Below are 16,316 nucleotides of genomic sequence, written 5' to 3'. Positions count from 1 at the left end.
AATACAGAATGGAAATGGAAGAATTTAATTGTCATTTTTGTGAGAATTATGTATATAGTGTTCTTTATAACATCACCTAAAAATAATTTTCTAATATAACATAGTATTAATATGATAAAAGTAATTATGTTTTTTGGATGTGTACTTCAAATCCATATGTCTTATTTTTCAAAAAATTATGTCTTATAGCCTATTTGTACCCGTCAGAAATGCTTAATTTTTTTTCATTTATCTCTACTGTCGATTATTAATGTATATTAATATGTATCGTTATATATCTCTATCGCCGAAAAATGACTCATCTCCATATCTCAATTTATCATAAAAATAGGCTACATATTACATTTTGTTTTAATCCGATAGCCAAATTTGATTAACTCAAAAATTACATTTAGTTCGGAATCCTGCTACGAAATGTGAATTCGTTTTTCATTGAACTTCAAAAAGGTTTTTACATATGACAGATCTTTCCATAAATATTTTTGAAACCATAAGCGACTTTTGAGACTTGATCTTGTCTGAAAAAATAATCTATCATTAACAAGTTCAACAAATAAATTCGAATTATATAGTTTACAGCATCAACTCGTTCAATTAAAGTCCTTTTTAGATCATTAGTTCGATGTAATTAAATTATATAATTTGTTAGTAATCATCTCTTTCGTAAAATAGTTTAACACAAATTTAAAATTCTTTGGTATATCGATCGTTCTTAAGGACCCGACACTAAGACTAGATGAAAATATTTGTATCCGTGTTTGCTTATTGGAAAATGTTAAATATCCAGACGGCGGATACTATCACTATAAATATATCGATGAAACTTTGCATGTTCAACGATTTTCATTCATCGAGCGTCGCAGTACTTTCTAAAAATTAGTACTATCTTCGAGAAATTGAATTACAAGTGAATACTTCTAAGTGTCTACAATGAATCTTGAATACAAATATGATTACATTCAAGTCCAATGAGTCATCGAACATTCAATCATTTTCACTCTCCAAACATATTATTCATTTACTATTCATTTACTGTTTCTCAACAAGAGAACACACTATACGATGATTCAGAAAAGACACAATCATCTCCCTTAATATTAATAACACATATCATTTCTAATACTCTCACTCTTCTTCTCATGAACACCACTAATGTGCACCTGTCGCATTTTGGTGTTAACATAAAAGCTTTGTATTAACTATGTAAAACGCTTTATTCTGGACTAGAGACGGTTTGTTGTTGTTGACTATCCTCATCTTTTACAACTTCGGCTTGCATAGCCTTTGTGAGGACATTAGCATCTTTTAATGATATTACTTGAAGAACTTGATGTTCACCTGCGGCATTTATCATTGTCATAGGATGCCCTTGAATAGTGACAGCTTCAATGCTAGCTTCCCCATTTCCAGGCTCAACCTTTGGGACTTGAACCATTGGTGTGACTACTTGCATCGTACCGTCACTTTGAATATTGGCAACCATAGTTTGATACATACTAGCAGATACTGGTACTGTTATCACTCCTGAGACGGAAACAGGATAGCCTGAAACAAAGAAGTAACTGTCCTGTGTTCTGCCCTTGACCAGGCATTTTTCTCTCTGTATAGCAAACTGGGAATTAAAAAGTCAAACTTAATAATTCGAAGAGCACGTATTCGTACGTGTATTTTCGATATCGACAATTTTTTCGGATTTGTGCGTTCATGCTACCAGTTTACGATACAGTCAGATTTAACGGGCTATACGTTTTTTCTAAAACTTAAATGACAAGTTAAAAGTATATTGTTGTATACAAAGCTAATAAAAAAATGTTAGATTAACAGGGTGTGCTAAAGAAAAGTAGATATACTTACTCTATGTGTCAAATATTTAATGTAATTGAAAAGATGAATACTTTTGTTTTCACATTTAGCATTATCTTTTTTTCTGGCACACCCTTTTAATGTAATATCATTAATGTGCAAACATAATTCTCATCTACACTTCAGAAAAAATAAGGCATTAATAAAAAGCAACAGATGTTTAAGCCAATCTGTAAGATCAAGTATGGACAAGCATAAATTATACAAATACGAATTCTTTTATTAAAAATAATTTATTGATTCAAATAAATTAGAAAATAGCAATCGTGAGTAGCTTAAACAAAGGCTGCGAAATACAACAGCTATAAAATAATAAAAACATCAACAAAAAATACTCTATGTACAGCAGTTTTATTTCTCTTTGTTTTAATTAAAGTAAATTAAAGTAACCAATTTTCGATAATAATGGTAAAGTGATTGTAAAACAGGGACAGGTTCTTTATGTGATCATCAATACCTTCCTTTATTTTCTCGTTTAAATTTAAAATCTTAAGAATCCATGTGAACCGATCGATTCTACCTGTTTACTTTATAACGTACACACTTTAAAAATCTTTAAAAATCTATGTATCTAAAGCTCTCCATAGAAATGTACGAACTATACATGCAACATTCCAATATGTAAATATATTGTAGGCATCAATGAATTGCTTTTCAGTATATAAAAAAAACAGTATGTACATGCATATAGATACGGTACGTTCAAATTTAATTCTATCATTTGTATTATTTCATCATTATCGAGCCCCTGTTAAAAAGATCTTGAATTTTATCTCATCTCAGAAAGAGAATAGTCTAAAAACGTTATAGACATATGTGTATATACAAAACGACACAATATTAAGAGCAACTTCTCTATTTTCTCTCTAGTAAAGTTCCTTGACTTATCACACGACATTTAAACGTAAATTAATTCATAAAAATTAATACATAGGTGCCCTGAACATTTTTTTTGATGATCTCTTACATGTATCATGGATTCTTAAAGAAGAAATTAAAATAAAGCTGTGCATAGCTCCGAATGAAATTGCATATGTACAGTATCAAAAAAGAATAACTAATCGATATTCTACTTTCGTTGTACAAAGTAGTAGAACACGTAGGTATTTTTCTTGAATGGAGCGTAGCAGACAGCATGCAAAACAACAAAGGATCCTGGGCCAGTAAAAATGAATTCACTGTTCAAGTAGCTCCTGGCCGGCGACGGTGCAGAGCCTATAGAAAACTGTTTTACCGTGTCCATCTTCTCCTGTGAGAATGATTTGACCATCTTGACCTAATGTTGCTTCTGTAACGCTGTTTAAATCGACAGCGACACTAGTACCTTCCCCACTGCCTGCTACTTCAGCAAGTGCTTGCACTTCTCCTTGACTTGTATGGATCTGTAGATAAGAAAATTAATTCCCATTTTAAAACTTTGCTCCTAAAGTCAAAAAGAAAAATATAAAAAGTGGTTTATGATAACTTACAGTAGCTACACCTTGAACCTGAGCTGTTGTACCATCTGGTAGAGTAATTATTGGGTTACTAGGATCAACTTGGATGATTGATACGGTGCCATCAGGATTCGTTATTGTTTGTAAAACCGCCGTCGGATATTGAGCCGTCATCTAGAACACAAGAACAAAATATTAATTATGATGGCCGAGTCACGTGTCTTTTTAAATATTTTAAAAAGCAAGATATGATTACAACTAAAAAAATGGTGAAAATTTTACAGAAGGTATAACCAAATAAAATGTGATTCCAAGTATGACGACAACGACTACAGAAATAAAGATAGATTAAACTCAAATAAGGGAAACCAAACACATGAACATAAACGCAAATTGCGTATAAAGGAATTTCAAATTCTAATTTTTTTAATGTAAAATCAGAATTTAAAGAAACACCATGATCTCACAATGTACTATCGAATCTTGCATTAAATTTGATTAGACTGAAACTGTACTAAATAATTGGACTTTTTTCAATCACGTTGTTTCGATCAATTCTTTTTTTGTACTCTATCCACTCCCACCTGAGTGGCAGTGGCAAGAGTTGTAGGAGACGCGGCAATGATTTGTGCTGGCGAAGAGTTTCCCTTAGATGAATCCGTGCTGCTGAGGCGAACAACTCCCACCGTCTGCTGTTGTTGCTGCGATTGTCCACCTTGCCCTTGACCGGATGAATGTGACGGATGCGACGAGGAATGAGGAGTCGATTGTTGTATCAGTACATTTGATTTATCATCCTCTTCACTGAATGCAGGTAGAAGATCTTCTCTTCCATGAAATTTATAACAGTTTATTACAATTTGTCTTAACGCATGTGTCCAAGAAATCTAAAAAAATACATTAGAACAAACATTAAGTAGTTTAGAAAATGTATATATCCGAAATGAAAAAAAGGTGTTCGAAGATTCTTTAGATATCTACAAACCTTCTGTTTCTCGTCTTCAGACCTTGCATCCATACGCACATTTGCCCAAGGAAGTTCTTTTGGCCACCATGGTGGCCGTGTACTATCTCTTCCCCAACCAGGTTTACCTCTGCCTGTAGAATACTTTAACATTAAAGGGATGAATGCTCTGAGTTGAGCTTGTGTCATTTTTTCCACGGGTGTTGGTATGCCATCTATTATAAGAGGTGGTAATTCATATAAAGATGGATCGTCTTGTACTGGTGGCGGAGCTTGTTGTGCGAGCGCACTTTCAAGTTCTTCCATTATAACATTTCTTAAATTTTTTACTACATCCTCTAACGGTTTTGCTCCAAATACTTTATAACTACTGTTTGGCTTTCCTGGTGTAGCTACTAATACTACTGCTTGTTGTCCAACTCGTGTTGCAAACTCATCTATTGTTTGCTGTAAAAAATACATATTTAATAAATAATAAATAAATAAATAAATGATAATAAATATTTAAAGGCATACAGATAACAAGATAAAACATAGTAATATGTATATACTTACTCTAAGTTTTCTTAGGAGTCTGTTTTGCTGTCTCTTTCTAATGCTGGGATTTGTTTCAAAGCTATGAGGTCGTTTCCTCTTTTTTGCTGAGACAATAGCCGCGGCGGCAGCTACGCCAACAGGGCCTAAATGTGCAAATTATTAACTATATGTTTTCTAATTTTACAATCCCACACCAAATAAAATGTCAGTAAAATATCAGTAATATTAAAAGATACTGAAGAAAAAATTTCAATTTGTGCGGTATTTTCAAAATATTTTTGCTAAAATATTTTTATCCTATTCATGTATATGTATATATGTGTATAGATATTTTACTGACATGTCAACATGTATCTTTAGTTCATTCAAAACAAGAGATGCAAAGCAGTAGTGATATGAAACGTGCTTGATATCCAAGGATATATTATACATATATTAAAATGAATTAAATTTGTATATGTGTATAGAACTCAACATTATGTTTTATAACATGAAATGAAAGGTATTTGAAATCTAGATAAGTAATATATTCTTGAATTTTTTTTCGATAAGGTAAAAATGAACATCTACAAAATATTACATATTTTTCTATAACATTTAGGGAGTAAACATAACATGATAAATTTACTGCACAAAGTGAACACAAATTTAAATGATAAATATTAAGCTAATTTCTAAGCTATGATATTTTAATAAACACACAGGAAAGATGATATATATGAATAATTCTAAATTTGCTAGTGAAAATTACTGCATAAAATGCAAAATTAACATGTATATAAAAAACAGTGTTTCCATGTATGTAGAATATTAAAAACATGAAGCAAATAATATTACAGCACACAAACAATGTAAAATGCATTCAATAATGGTATTTTTTGTCAATATTTTCTTTGTAATTTGTATTATGAGTACTTATCTTGTTGAAAGAAAATTAGAATGATAAAAAAGTGAGATAAAAAAAGGCAAAAAAAAGAAAAACAATAAATTCATGCTGCACTGTCAATGATGTAAATGAAAAAAACAATAAACTTATGTATTTTCTTTTAAATGACTTAATAAAAACATGAACAGTTAAAACTATTAACCATATTAGGGCTCCATAGAGAATCTTCTTATAAATGTATTTTAGTTTAATATTTAATAGTTACCAGATTAGATGTATCATTGGCAGGCAGTATTTTACTTCTATCTTTCTGTTGATGATAAATCAAGGTAACTTCAATTCTATGAATCTTCATATTTTTTATATGATTATTATAATATTGCAAAAGATAATCATTTTTCTTTATCTATGTTCAAAGAATTTAATAATATTATACAAATCATACTTTAGTACTTTATATATTATATAAAAATTTAGAATAATATGCATTATTAACATTATCAATTATAAACTGAAATATGTCAATCACAATCCAAAATATTTAATTTACAAAGTCCTTTACTTATTTTTTCCTTGTGCCTATGTAATGAGACTTGTTCATTTAACATTATTGGTGCACCCTCTATGTTACTTTCCTTTTGTAAATGAAAATGATTAGAATATAAATAACTCAAAAGGTGAAAAAGCAAAAAAATGGAAATCACCATTAGCGTGTTTGATTTGCCAACCTGCAGCGGCGAGCTGGGCCGTCACATCATCATCCATAGCAGCTGTCAAAAGGTCACCTTCCTCATATGTTTCAGACCCACTACTTGGCTCGTCATCATCATCATCTGAGATTCTATCCATTGTGCCAGGCTCTGCATTAGGCAGAGACACCATCTTTTTGTCTTCGTCCGTCTTGTCTTCGGTTATATTGCAATGCCCCGTCGAAACAGATGCCAATCTTTGATGTTTTATTTTCTTTCTACATCACCTCCTAAATCGAAAGAAACAAGCTTATATGAGAAATAAAATATAAAATATGAAATATAAAATATAGAACAATAGACTGTCTCTTGTAAATGTATAAATTTTCCAAAACAAAGTTGTCTTCCATAATGTTTATAAATTTACCTTCTGTTAAGTTTACATAGTGATATTATTTAAATATAACTATAAAATAATGTTCTTTTAGCTATATATAGATAATCACTTACATTATTTATAGGAAGGAACTTCAATGTTAAAAGAAATATTGAAATTTACTATGTTCATATATATAATGAAACGAATAAATCTAGATCCAACAATAAAAAAGATGATTGTATATCAAATAATATTTTAAGAGCAATTAAAATAATGATAACGTTATCTATGTATCATTAATTGATGATATAAAGGTAAGAAAAACACATAAACAGATATTCTTACTACAAACACATGAACTATAAAATATTACAAAGTATAATAATGACATTGAATACATAAGTATTTCCATGTGGAATGCTACATGATAAGGGTAGAGTAGATAAGAATCCAGGATGATGATACTACATACGGTCAGAATTTGAGAAACATAAACAATGAGTTTCAGGCGGAAGTGTTTCCCGCGCGTATGTTTAGGATCCCCACGCATGATGAAACGTGATGCTATAAGATATTCGCACTAAACGTGAGATAACATCGTGAAAAAGGAGCACGCGGTGACAAATTAACGTAACGTAAATATGTGAACGTCGTCGTCGTCGTCGCCGTGGTCTGTGCATAGACATAGAATATCGGTGATGCGCGGATGAAGCGTAGCGAACCGGTGTTACACTCGGGGTGACAGCGAGCAACAGATACATATTTGTTGGATGAATTTGACAGGCGACGCGACAGACGACAGACGGCGGACAGGCAGTTAAGAAGAGTGGTAAGAGCGTGGCTTGGCAAAGCGTGACGAGGTGTGAGAGAACAGAGAGAGAAGATGCGCCAAGCCGCGCACACGGCGCGTTTATTTGGTGGATACTTGGGGGGGCAATGAAAATGCGCAGGGCACACGCAAAAGAGACCACCTCCGGGGCCGCAAAGCTCATGACCGCGGTACCGCGGAGCCATGGAGCAGGCCCAGTGAAAATCGCGAGTTGCGTACGCACCTTGTGTGTCCCGTGAGTGGTCACCCGATCAGGGAGGGCTCAGGGTTTCGCGTCTGCGGGGAGGCCGCCGTCGGCTACGCTCTCTCACCACGCCCTACGCTCGCGTCTCGCGGTCTCATCTCGCCACCCGTGTTAAACGCTCACCCGCACAGCACCACCACCGTGAGGCTAAAACGCGACCTTCTACCTCACCGGGCGTAACTCGCGTGTACGTCGCGCCACGCCACAACAACACACACAACAGCCGCCATAGACACCATGGCCAGTTTCGCCAGCAGCCGTATCGATCGGCTACGCGGCCCTCCATCTCCACCACAACAAACGCGGCAGCGAGGCGGCCATTTTGAGCGAGCCTGCGCGGTGCACTCCAAGCAGACGATGCGAAATTGCCCTTATTTCGCGAATAAGCAACATACGCGCATCGCCCGGTCCCTCAACGATCAATTACGTGCTAATAACGCACCGATACTTATTCGGCACTCACCGATTTCCCCTCAGAATCCGCAAAAAGGTACCAGCGACCACGGAAACACGAACACCATATACATGTATACGGATCTGGAATAACCTGATTGGCTGGTACCACTGGGGTACGCGTCATGGCGTCCATCCGATCTACCTTCTTATTGGATCCTGAAACACGTGACTCTTGTTCTCAGCGTCCCTGGAACGATGTTGCTGAGTTTCAGTCTAACCTAAAAACTTGCACCATCTGAAACGGCAAGAAACAATTGTTTGTTGTTTTGACGTTTTCTATTCGAAAGACTTTATCTTGGGTATGCAATTCCTCTTTCTATTTTATTGTCTTTATAGCGATATTCTTGTCTTACATTTTCGTAATGAGAAATTGTTGTAAATTGTTATCGAGATATAAAGTTCGAATCTTAAATACGAAGGTAATTTAGAGAGACAACATGTAATCTTACGAAATCAACAAGGAAAAGTACCAATTACAAGAAAGAAAATATATTTTATTTTATTTTTTTTTACAATCATTATAATAAATCTAACAATATAAAAGTATATTATTTAAAAATAATATTTAATAGTATAAAATGTTGTAAAGCAGCTTTACATATCACATCTGGGGTGGGGTAAATTACTAATTATACATGTTAGTTTAGTGGTATCAACCAATTGGATTTAAAAAAATATATATATTATATATATTATTATATATATATATATATATACTGTTATTAAATTCACATAGTAATACTTTATAAAATTAATGATTCATAATTTTCTGAATACATATCTAGTATTGTCTTAAGTATAAAGTTTGTTAAACTAAATGCGAGGTTCGAAGTAAAAGATGTCTTAAACTCATGAAGGAATACAGTCTAAATAGAATTCAAGACATTTTGTAATTTTATGTTAAATAAGAAATCTTGTTGCATCCAATTGGCTACAGACCAATACCACCAGTGAAAAATATGTTTTTACTTTCAAGCCCATGGCTTGTTTTTATTGCACAGTTTTCCAAACCAACCAGGCTCACAAAGACACGTATTATCAGGTTGACACGTTCCATTTCTGCATGCTCTTGTGCAGGCTGAGCGTTGCGGAGATCTTCTACCAATTTCACAATGATCTCCTTTGAAGCCAGTAGGACATCTGCACACATTGTTCCCTTTACATTTTCCTCCATTTAAACAAGGAATTACGCACTTTGCTAAAGAAGTGAAAACATATTTATTATGAAGCCAATACTATAATTTTAACCATTAGTAGCTACATTTCTATTATAATTTTACTTACAAAATTCACAACGTAATCCAAAATATCCTTTTGGACATTCGCAAGTATCTTTTTGTATACATTTCCCACCATTTAAACATTTTTCTGCACATATACCTAAAATTAATTGTGCTTTAATTAAGAGAAAAAATTTTTGTCACAAACGCTTTTTTAAAGTTTATAGAAAAAAATGCTGCATCTTAGACAGCTTGGAATTCGATTGGCTAGTACATCAGCAGCTTCAGGAGCAACTAGATCAGGGAAATTATTAGATTCAGTTATAAGGGTAGATCATGCTGGAGAATTAGGAGCTGATAGAATATATGCTGGACAAATGGCTGTTTTAGGTATAAATATACTGTAAATATATACCAGGATGTTGTTATTTCTTTGAATATAAATTTAACACGGGTATATAAGGCAGGTAGAACATCTGTTGGTCCAACTATTCAACATATGTGGGATCAAGAAAAGAAACATCGTGCAAAGTTTGAAGAGTTGATTAGAAAATATCGTGTAAGACCCACTGTTCTAACACCTGTTTGGAACATTGCTGGGTTTGTCCTTGGTGCTGGTACAGCACTTATGGGAGAAAAAGCAGCTATGGCTTGCACCGTAGCTGTTGAAACAGTGATCACAGAGCATTATAACGATCAATTACGTGCATTGATGGAAAGTGATGAAAAAGTACAAGAAGAAGTTTTAGAAGTAATAAAAAAATTTCGTGATGAAGAACAAGAACATCATGACACTGGTCTAAAACATGGTGCAGAACAAGCACCATTCTATCAAGCTTTAACAAATGTTATTAAATTTGGTTGTAAAACTGCTATATCAATATCCAAAGTTATATAAATTATATAATTTGTTAATATAGTACAAAAGTGTAACTTTAATAAAATATTTATAAATATTAGTTTAGTTTTAAGTAAATAAAATATCTGTTTTATATATATGTCTTATTTTGAAATCAAAATACCTCCTTCACAATATGGTCCTTGAAAACCTGGTGGACACGAACAAACACCAGGTGCTGTACAATTGCCACCATTCATACAGTTTGGATAGCACAATGCCTTTTTACAATGAGGTGGGCCTAAATATCCATCTGGACAAGGTCCAGGATTAGGTTCTGCAATGAAAAATATTATATAAAGAAGAAAGATTCATTTGATATCAATAACAAGTACAGGATTTGAATATAATAAGTGTAATCATAAAAGTATTTTTTAATAATATTGTATAAATTCATAAATAGTACAAGCAAATATCAAATTGGTTCATGCATAAATTTTATCTTGTCTTTCACCTTTAGACCATAAACAATTATCGTTCATTGCAAAGGAACACAAGATACATTGAGCGATTATTTTCCGCTACACCCACGTAAATTTAAGCAGATAAACGCAATTACACATTGACTTAAGTGAATACTTCGGCCACTTAAAATGGCTTTCATTAATAAAAATTTTAGGATACATTCGGGTCAGAGAGACTCATGCGCTCATTGATTTGAAGAAACTATTTTATCGATTACAGATCTATAGGATAAGCGGATAAGAGGATCTACCTTCATACTAATCGGAAAGCGTTATACACAGTTAAAGCTTCCCGCAAAATATCTTTTATCGAGTTGTATACACAAAGATATATATCGTGCACCGATCGGACAGAAACACAATCGAAATCATCGTCAATTCATAACATGTCTCCTACTCCACATACATCATTATTACAAAAAATGTTTGCTTCTATCATCTTCTTTCCTTATCTTTTTGCAAAGAGCAGTTTTCATGGTAATGAAACAGTTGAGATTTCGATAGTTTCTAATTGAAGTGTGTAGCAAGTTGAGCAATGAATTATTGCTGATACAGAACTCTGTACGTGCGGGCAGGCGTGTGTGTTCGTGTGTAGAAAGAGATGATCATGGGCGCGATTGACGCACTCACCGCGCACGGCGCATTCTTTTCTCAGGTTAAGGCGAAGGGGTGTTCCGTTCAAAGGTTTTCCCTTACGACTTTCAATCATCAAACCGATGCCTAATTGCGCAATGCCCGAATTATTACCGGAACATGGTAATAGGACGCTGAATTCTGCGAATTTAATGAACATTATGCATTTATTTATATACGTAGGCATCAAATTTAATAATTTTTTGTTAATCGATTAAATTTGTTGACTCAAAATATTTCGATAATTAAAAAAACATAAATTACCCTTAGGTCTCTTGGGTACTCTTCCTTGCGTTTTGATCGTGATATATGGTGTTTTCAGGATCGTCTCGTCGAACGATTTTAATCGATAAAAATTATAGTAATATTTCTTTACACCAGACTTCCATGTAAAATTCACGTACGTTACTTCGCTCGGAATAATCGGTAATTTGCTTTCGAATTCTGGATCCAATAGATAAGGCAAGACCCTACCCTCCGTAATCGCGAATATCTCCATTTCAACCCCTAAATGAAACAGAGAAGATAAAGATCGATTGTAACTTGTTACATTGTCATACATATTTATGTAGAGTGATGTTGGAATAAATTAAAAGAAATAGATTATTACTCTAATACTATTTATAGAATAAATTAATACAGTAGTATATCTATACTTAAACATGAGAGAATCACATAAAAGATATGTATATATATATATGAACAATAATGATAGAATTTTTATCTTATAATGAAATAACATAGTATCATATAACATAAACATATATATGAAGTATTTTATAACATAAACTAGATATAATATAAAAAATAAATATTGTCCCCATATACTAAAATCATGAATAAGTGAATGCCACAACAGCATCCCAAAAATGGCAATTTTATCAATATCAAATAAATTCTTTAGAATGACAATATGTATTTTTTTCTTTTAATACCAATATGATAAGAATATCAAGAAGAATAAAATACTGTAGGAATAAAATAACACAGTATATGCAAAAAGAAAAATGCGGCACTCAACACGGATGGATATTCGTGGCGCGGTAGTATCGATATCCGTAAACCAACTTACCGCTGAACATTTTGATCTGTTGCTGGTCGATCCATAGGGAGATGTCACCGGTTGGTTTGTGCCCATTGCCGGATCGATGGTGATTTCTCGCGGCCGCCGTGTCCAGGAGCAGAGCGATCGCCGCCGAGGCCAGGGCGGCTGCGGCCCACTGCATAATTAACGACGTGCCGCCAGGTGTTGCACGGTTTATGACTAGCCCCCTTGTGGCTATGTAAATCTTTCTCTTTCTGTATGATTCTTTGTAAGCGTAAGCTATTCGTTGGTGTATGTGACACTCGTGTGTCTTGGTGTGTGCAGCCCGACGGAACACGCCACGATTTGACGCGTGAAATTTGGGATTTCACGGCGAAACTCGAGACGAACGAGCACGTTCTCACGCACGCAATTTAATGAGCTGACACAACCCAGAGAGACACGTATGCGAAGCTTCAATGGGGATCAGATCTCGCGATTAAGGGAACGACCAACGACCGGTTGACCGACGACCAATTTCGCCGATGTCTCGCTGTAGCTTTCTGCCAGCTCTGTCGATAATGCAGCCGTACGATCACACGATGTTAAGTCAACAAGACGCGTATGCACACGTTCGTACAGGCCGCGTTGCTGCGGCAAACTGACTGACTGACTGACTGACTCAATGAGAAAAGGTCTACAGCAGCCCGTCTTCTTGCTGTGAGTCTGAGAGCAAGATCTCTATCTCTTAAGGGGTCCCGATACGTTTGGGGATAAGGGTGCGTGCACAACGATTCGCAAGATCGATATTTGATGCTTCTTTTGAAACTTGACCGATCATACTTTCTGACATAATCTCCATTGGATTTTCTTAACTTCTTCTTTGACATTTTTAATATTTTTTAATTTTGCTACATTGCTTGCCACCGTGATCTTTCATTGTTAACAAAATGTATCGAATTTGCTGAAAATATGAAAAAATGATTCTTAATCCATTGAATATTTTTTTATTTGTTGAAAGAAAAATAAGAACAGGGCATAACAAATCGTAGGTCATAGTAGTAAATATTTAATGTTAAGAACAGCTTCGAAATGTAATATATAAGTCCTCATTGAACAAAGCTGTGAATTTAAATTTGAATTGATTCGAATATTACCTTGACTGCAATTCATAATTGCAATACAGCCATTGTCATCAATAAAATCTATCGGATATCGAAGATAAAAAGAATTCATCTAAATACAATTATTTGCATAACAATCGCGATATTACGAAATTCTTTGTATTCGACGAGTCTGTGAATGATCTTATTAAAGACGGACGTGTTTCTTGGAGAGATAAATATCTGGTATTTATTTGGTAAATCAAAGACAGTCCTGTTGACGTATTTTATGGTTTATCAGTCGATATCAATCTCCTCGGGACTCGAATATTGTATACGCGGATATATGGAAATCAGAATTCGGATTAGCAAATAAGGTGAAAAGAAATGGGTGGAAGGAACCAGTTTTTAAACGTCTTTGGCCAGGTTCCTCCTCTTCGTTTCTTCTCTCCATTCTCTTTCGTACTTCATCGTCTATTCCCCTCCTTATCCCTCCCCCGTCTGTCTTTGCATTCGGCAAAGAGAATTCACTGTTGCAGTGTGGACTTTGTTCCCAAGCTTGACACCAAGTCTGCTGTTAACTTATCTTTCAGCTTCTCCCGAATCTCTTGAATAATCTGTGAGGTGTCAGAAATCGATCAGAGACGAACGATCGACGATAAAGCACTTCAAATACCTGCTATTTCGCACAACTGTTTCAAAGTAACATACTCTACTATTCCAGGACTGCTTTTACATCTCTGGCAATAAAAATCTTGTAGATGGAACAAAATCTTTAAAACTTACTTTTGGTCAGAACACATATTCCAAAAGGGGATTACTATTCACGAGCAATATCGTAACAACAACGAAGAATCTTCTGAAGAGATTGCTACGAAAATTAAATATAAATTTATCAAGTATTTTAAGTTCTTATTGTAGTTTCTATTACATAATACTTTTGAGACATATTTTAAAAGATGAGCGAATTTCAGGATGGTATTTCATCGTTCTCTTGTGGTGCAACTCTTCTTAGTTAGTACGGTATTCTTCCCGTCGAATGTTCGACCACATTTCCATGGTCGTTTTGCAATCCGTTACAAAGGCTGGCTTGTTAGGTATCGTGGTATATACGACATGCACGATTTTACACTCTGGCGCTTGTGGTCGGTCAGGCCGCAAACATTTTTCGCGCCTCACAGAGACGAGCAACTCTTCGCGACGCGATTGATCTTCCAAGGAACATGCCAGATCGTCGGAAACTTTCTACAAACAGGTGCAGGTGACGAAAGGTACACAAGACGCTCTCCATATGTACTGGTTATTTCACAGATATATACACACATAGATATATACGTAGAGATAATATGGTCGAGCAAAAGTACACTACAAATGTAAAGTACAATGCTATTTTACGTAAATTATTCTCTTAAGAGAGACATTAGTATCTCAGATAATATCAGCAAGATACTGTAGCGTATTCTATAACCTAGATTTCACGAAAGTTTCATATTACTCAATATATTTTCAAATTTCATTGTTTCAAGAGAACAACATTACTATATCATCTATTTTCTTAGAATGTCGTCTCTTTTTTATTAAATATTCTCTAATGAAAAACTCCATATTTTAAATGATGAAATATTAATTCTTATATATCCCAGCATCTAATAAATTTTTATTGCACTTCTATTTTGTTAATAGTATTGATTGATTGATTTCTTAGAAACTACGGGGAGTTCACTGAAGTAATTCATGGATTCTTGAAGAGAAACAATTTATCTTCATCAAATAATGAACGATAACCAGGTTTATTTGCGATTCCACGGTTACTTATGGCAGCTGAGATGAACGATTCTCCTCCGTGTTTAGCCGAAATCAAAGCAAAAGTAGAAAACAAGCGCGTAATAATGGAATGGCTGGCGATTGCATTACTATTTTCGACCACGGGGTTCGAATGAAAGCCCGGTTGATGAATAATACATGATATGCGATAGATGTGTTGCCGTTGCTGTGGACCGAGTTTGTTAGTGAACTGTCTTCGATCTCCGTGTCTCGGGAAAGGAACTATATTTAATTTAGCACTCCAACGATAATACGTTAAATATATGTAGCAAACTGCCAGCTGCTCTATTCGTGCACTTTTTGTTATTTTTTCTTATATTTATATATTACTAAACAAATTTTAAAAAAGCTATTGTATTGAAGGTGTTCCGGGTAATTCATCTGAAAATTTAACGAGCTATTTATTTTCTTTAACAGATCGGTGATATCTTAGACGATGCACTGCGTCTTAAGAATTCTACGGCGATATCTTCATTTTTAGAAATCAAAGTACACAGTTCCTGAAGGAGAATGGGGTTGTTCTGGATACATCAGGCAACAGGTTTAACAGAACGGTTAATGAATAGTTGATAATAGTGTCCATTGTAGGCTGCGTGTCCGAGGATTGGCCCATCTAACAAATGGCCCATTGTTATCTCTTACGGCTCCTCGGTCTTCCTCTTGCTCTTTCTCTTCTTCGCCTTTTTCCTTCTTCATACTCCTTTTGCCGTGCACGAAACGGGCGTGCATACAGGGTAATTCAGAAAAGAGAAACGATCTTCTCGCGCGCAGAGCTATTATTACTGTGTTTGGTCGGTTGAAAGATACACACGGTTCGATAACAGCCCATCAGTTGAATTCTTGGTATTTTTGATCGGTAAGTAAAAA

General features: G+C 34.6%; 3 protein-coding genes across 7 annotated transcripts; 1 reads left to right on the top strand and 2 right to left on the bottom strand.

The window, feature by feature from the left end:
* Positions 1–140: 140 nt before the first annotated feature.
* On the bottom strand, positions 141–8,411 carry LOC117232890 (DNA-binding protein P3A2). Of its 5 annotated transcripts, none has more exons than XM_033492650.1 (8): positions 8,291–8,411; positions 6,391–6,665; positions 4,819–4,943; positions 4,285–4,710; positions 3,884–4,186; positions 3,333–3,473; positions 3,098–3,245; positions 141–1,545 (listed from the first exon to the last, which is right to left on the bottom strand). In XM_033492650.1, exons 2-8 carry the CDS (start codon positions 6,566–6,568, stop codon positions 1,214–1,216), a joined length of 1,653 nt encoding a protein of 550 aa, XP_033348541.1. In that variant the 5' UTR covers positions 6,569–6,665; positions 8,291–8,411; the 3' UTR covers positions 141–1,213. The 5 variants fall into 5 exon arrangements, with proteins under 5 accessions (XP_033348541.1, XP_033348540.1, XP_033348545.1 ...); XM_033492649.1 differs by lacking the exon at positions 8,291–8,411 and adding an exon at positions 7,807–8,111; XM_033492654.1 differs by lacking the exon at positions 8,291–8,411 and adding an exon at positions 7,807–8,111 and having other exon boundaries at positions 3,986–4,186.
* Positions 8,412–8,462: 51 nt separating this feature from the next.
* LOC117232906 (5-demethoxyubiquinone hydroxylase, mitochondrial) lies at positions 8,463–10,499 on the top strand. Its single transcript, XM_033492675.1, has 3 exons — positions 8,463–8,582; positions 9,724–9,893; positions 9,971–10,499. Exons 2-3 carry the CDS (start codon positions 9,737–9,739, stop codon positions 10,399–10,401), a joined length of 588 nt encoding a protein of 195 aa, XP_033348566.1. The 5' UTR covers positions 8,463–8,582; positions 9,724–9,736; the 3' UTR covers positions 10,402–10,499.
* On the bottom strand, positions 8,828–13,367 carry LOC117232899 (protein shifted). The gene is made up of 6 exons (XM_033492665.1): positions 12,571–13,367; positions 11,763–12,005; positions 11,496–11,639; positions 10,526–10,678; positions 9,568–9,663; positions 8,828–9,481 (listed from the first exon to the last, which is right to left on the bottom strand). The coding sequence occupies exons 1-6, from the start codon at positions 12,722–12,724 to the stop codon at positions 9,255–9,257; spliced, it is 1,017 nt and encodes a 338-aa protein (XP_033348556.1). The 5' UTR covers positions 12,725–13,367; the 3' UTR covers positions 8,828–9,254.
* Between the last annotated feature and the right edge of the window lie 2,949 nt (positions 13,368–16,316).

The sequence above is a fragment of the Bombus vosnesenskii genome, unplaced genomic scaffold (genome assembly GCF_011952255.1).
Source record: "Bombus vosnesenskii isolate JDL3184/JDL3185 unplaced genomic scaffold, Bvos_JDL3184-5_v1.1 scf7180000013293, whole genome shotgun sequence".
Taxonomy (NCBI): Eukaryota; Metazoa; Arthropoda; class Insecta; order Hymenoptera; family Apidae; genus Bombus; species Bombus vosnesenskii.
Note: the sequence above shows the minus strand (reverse complement) of the source record. Positions and strands in the feature narration are given on the sequence as shown.

Coding starts and splice junctions, on each gene's coding strand:
- LOC117232906 (XM_033492675.1), top strand. CDS start 9,737: ATGCTGCATCTTAGACAGCTTGGAATTCGATTGGCTAGTACATCAGCA. Junction 9,894..9,970: donor TGGACAAATGGCTGTTTTAG/GTATAAATATAC, acceptor TATATAAGGCAG/GTAGAACATCTGTTGGTCCA.
- LOC117232899 (XM_033492665.1), bottom strand. CDS start 12,724: ATGCAGTGGGCCGCAGCCGCCCTGGCCTCGGCGGCGATCGCTCTGCTC. Junction 11,640..11,762: donor AGTACCCAAGAGACCTAAGG/GTAATTTATGTT, acceptor TTAAATTCGCAG/AATTCAGCGTCCTATTACCA. Junction 9,482..9,567: donor TGGATTACGTTGTGAATTTT/GTAAGTAAAATT, acceptor TCACTTCTTTAG/CAAAGTGCGTAATTCCTTGT.
- LOC117232890 (XM_033492650.1), bottom strand. CDS start 6,568: ATGGTGTCTCTGCCTAATGCAGAGCCTGGCACAATGGATAGAATCTCA. Junction 4,711..4,818: donor GACTCCTAAGAAAACTTAGA/GTAAGTATATAC, acceptor TATTTTTTACAG/CAAACAATAGATGAGTTTGC. Junction 4,187..4,284: donor CTGAAGACGAGAAACAGAAG/GTTTGTAGATAT, acceptor GTATTTTTTTAG/ATTTCTTGGACACATGCGTT.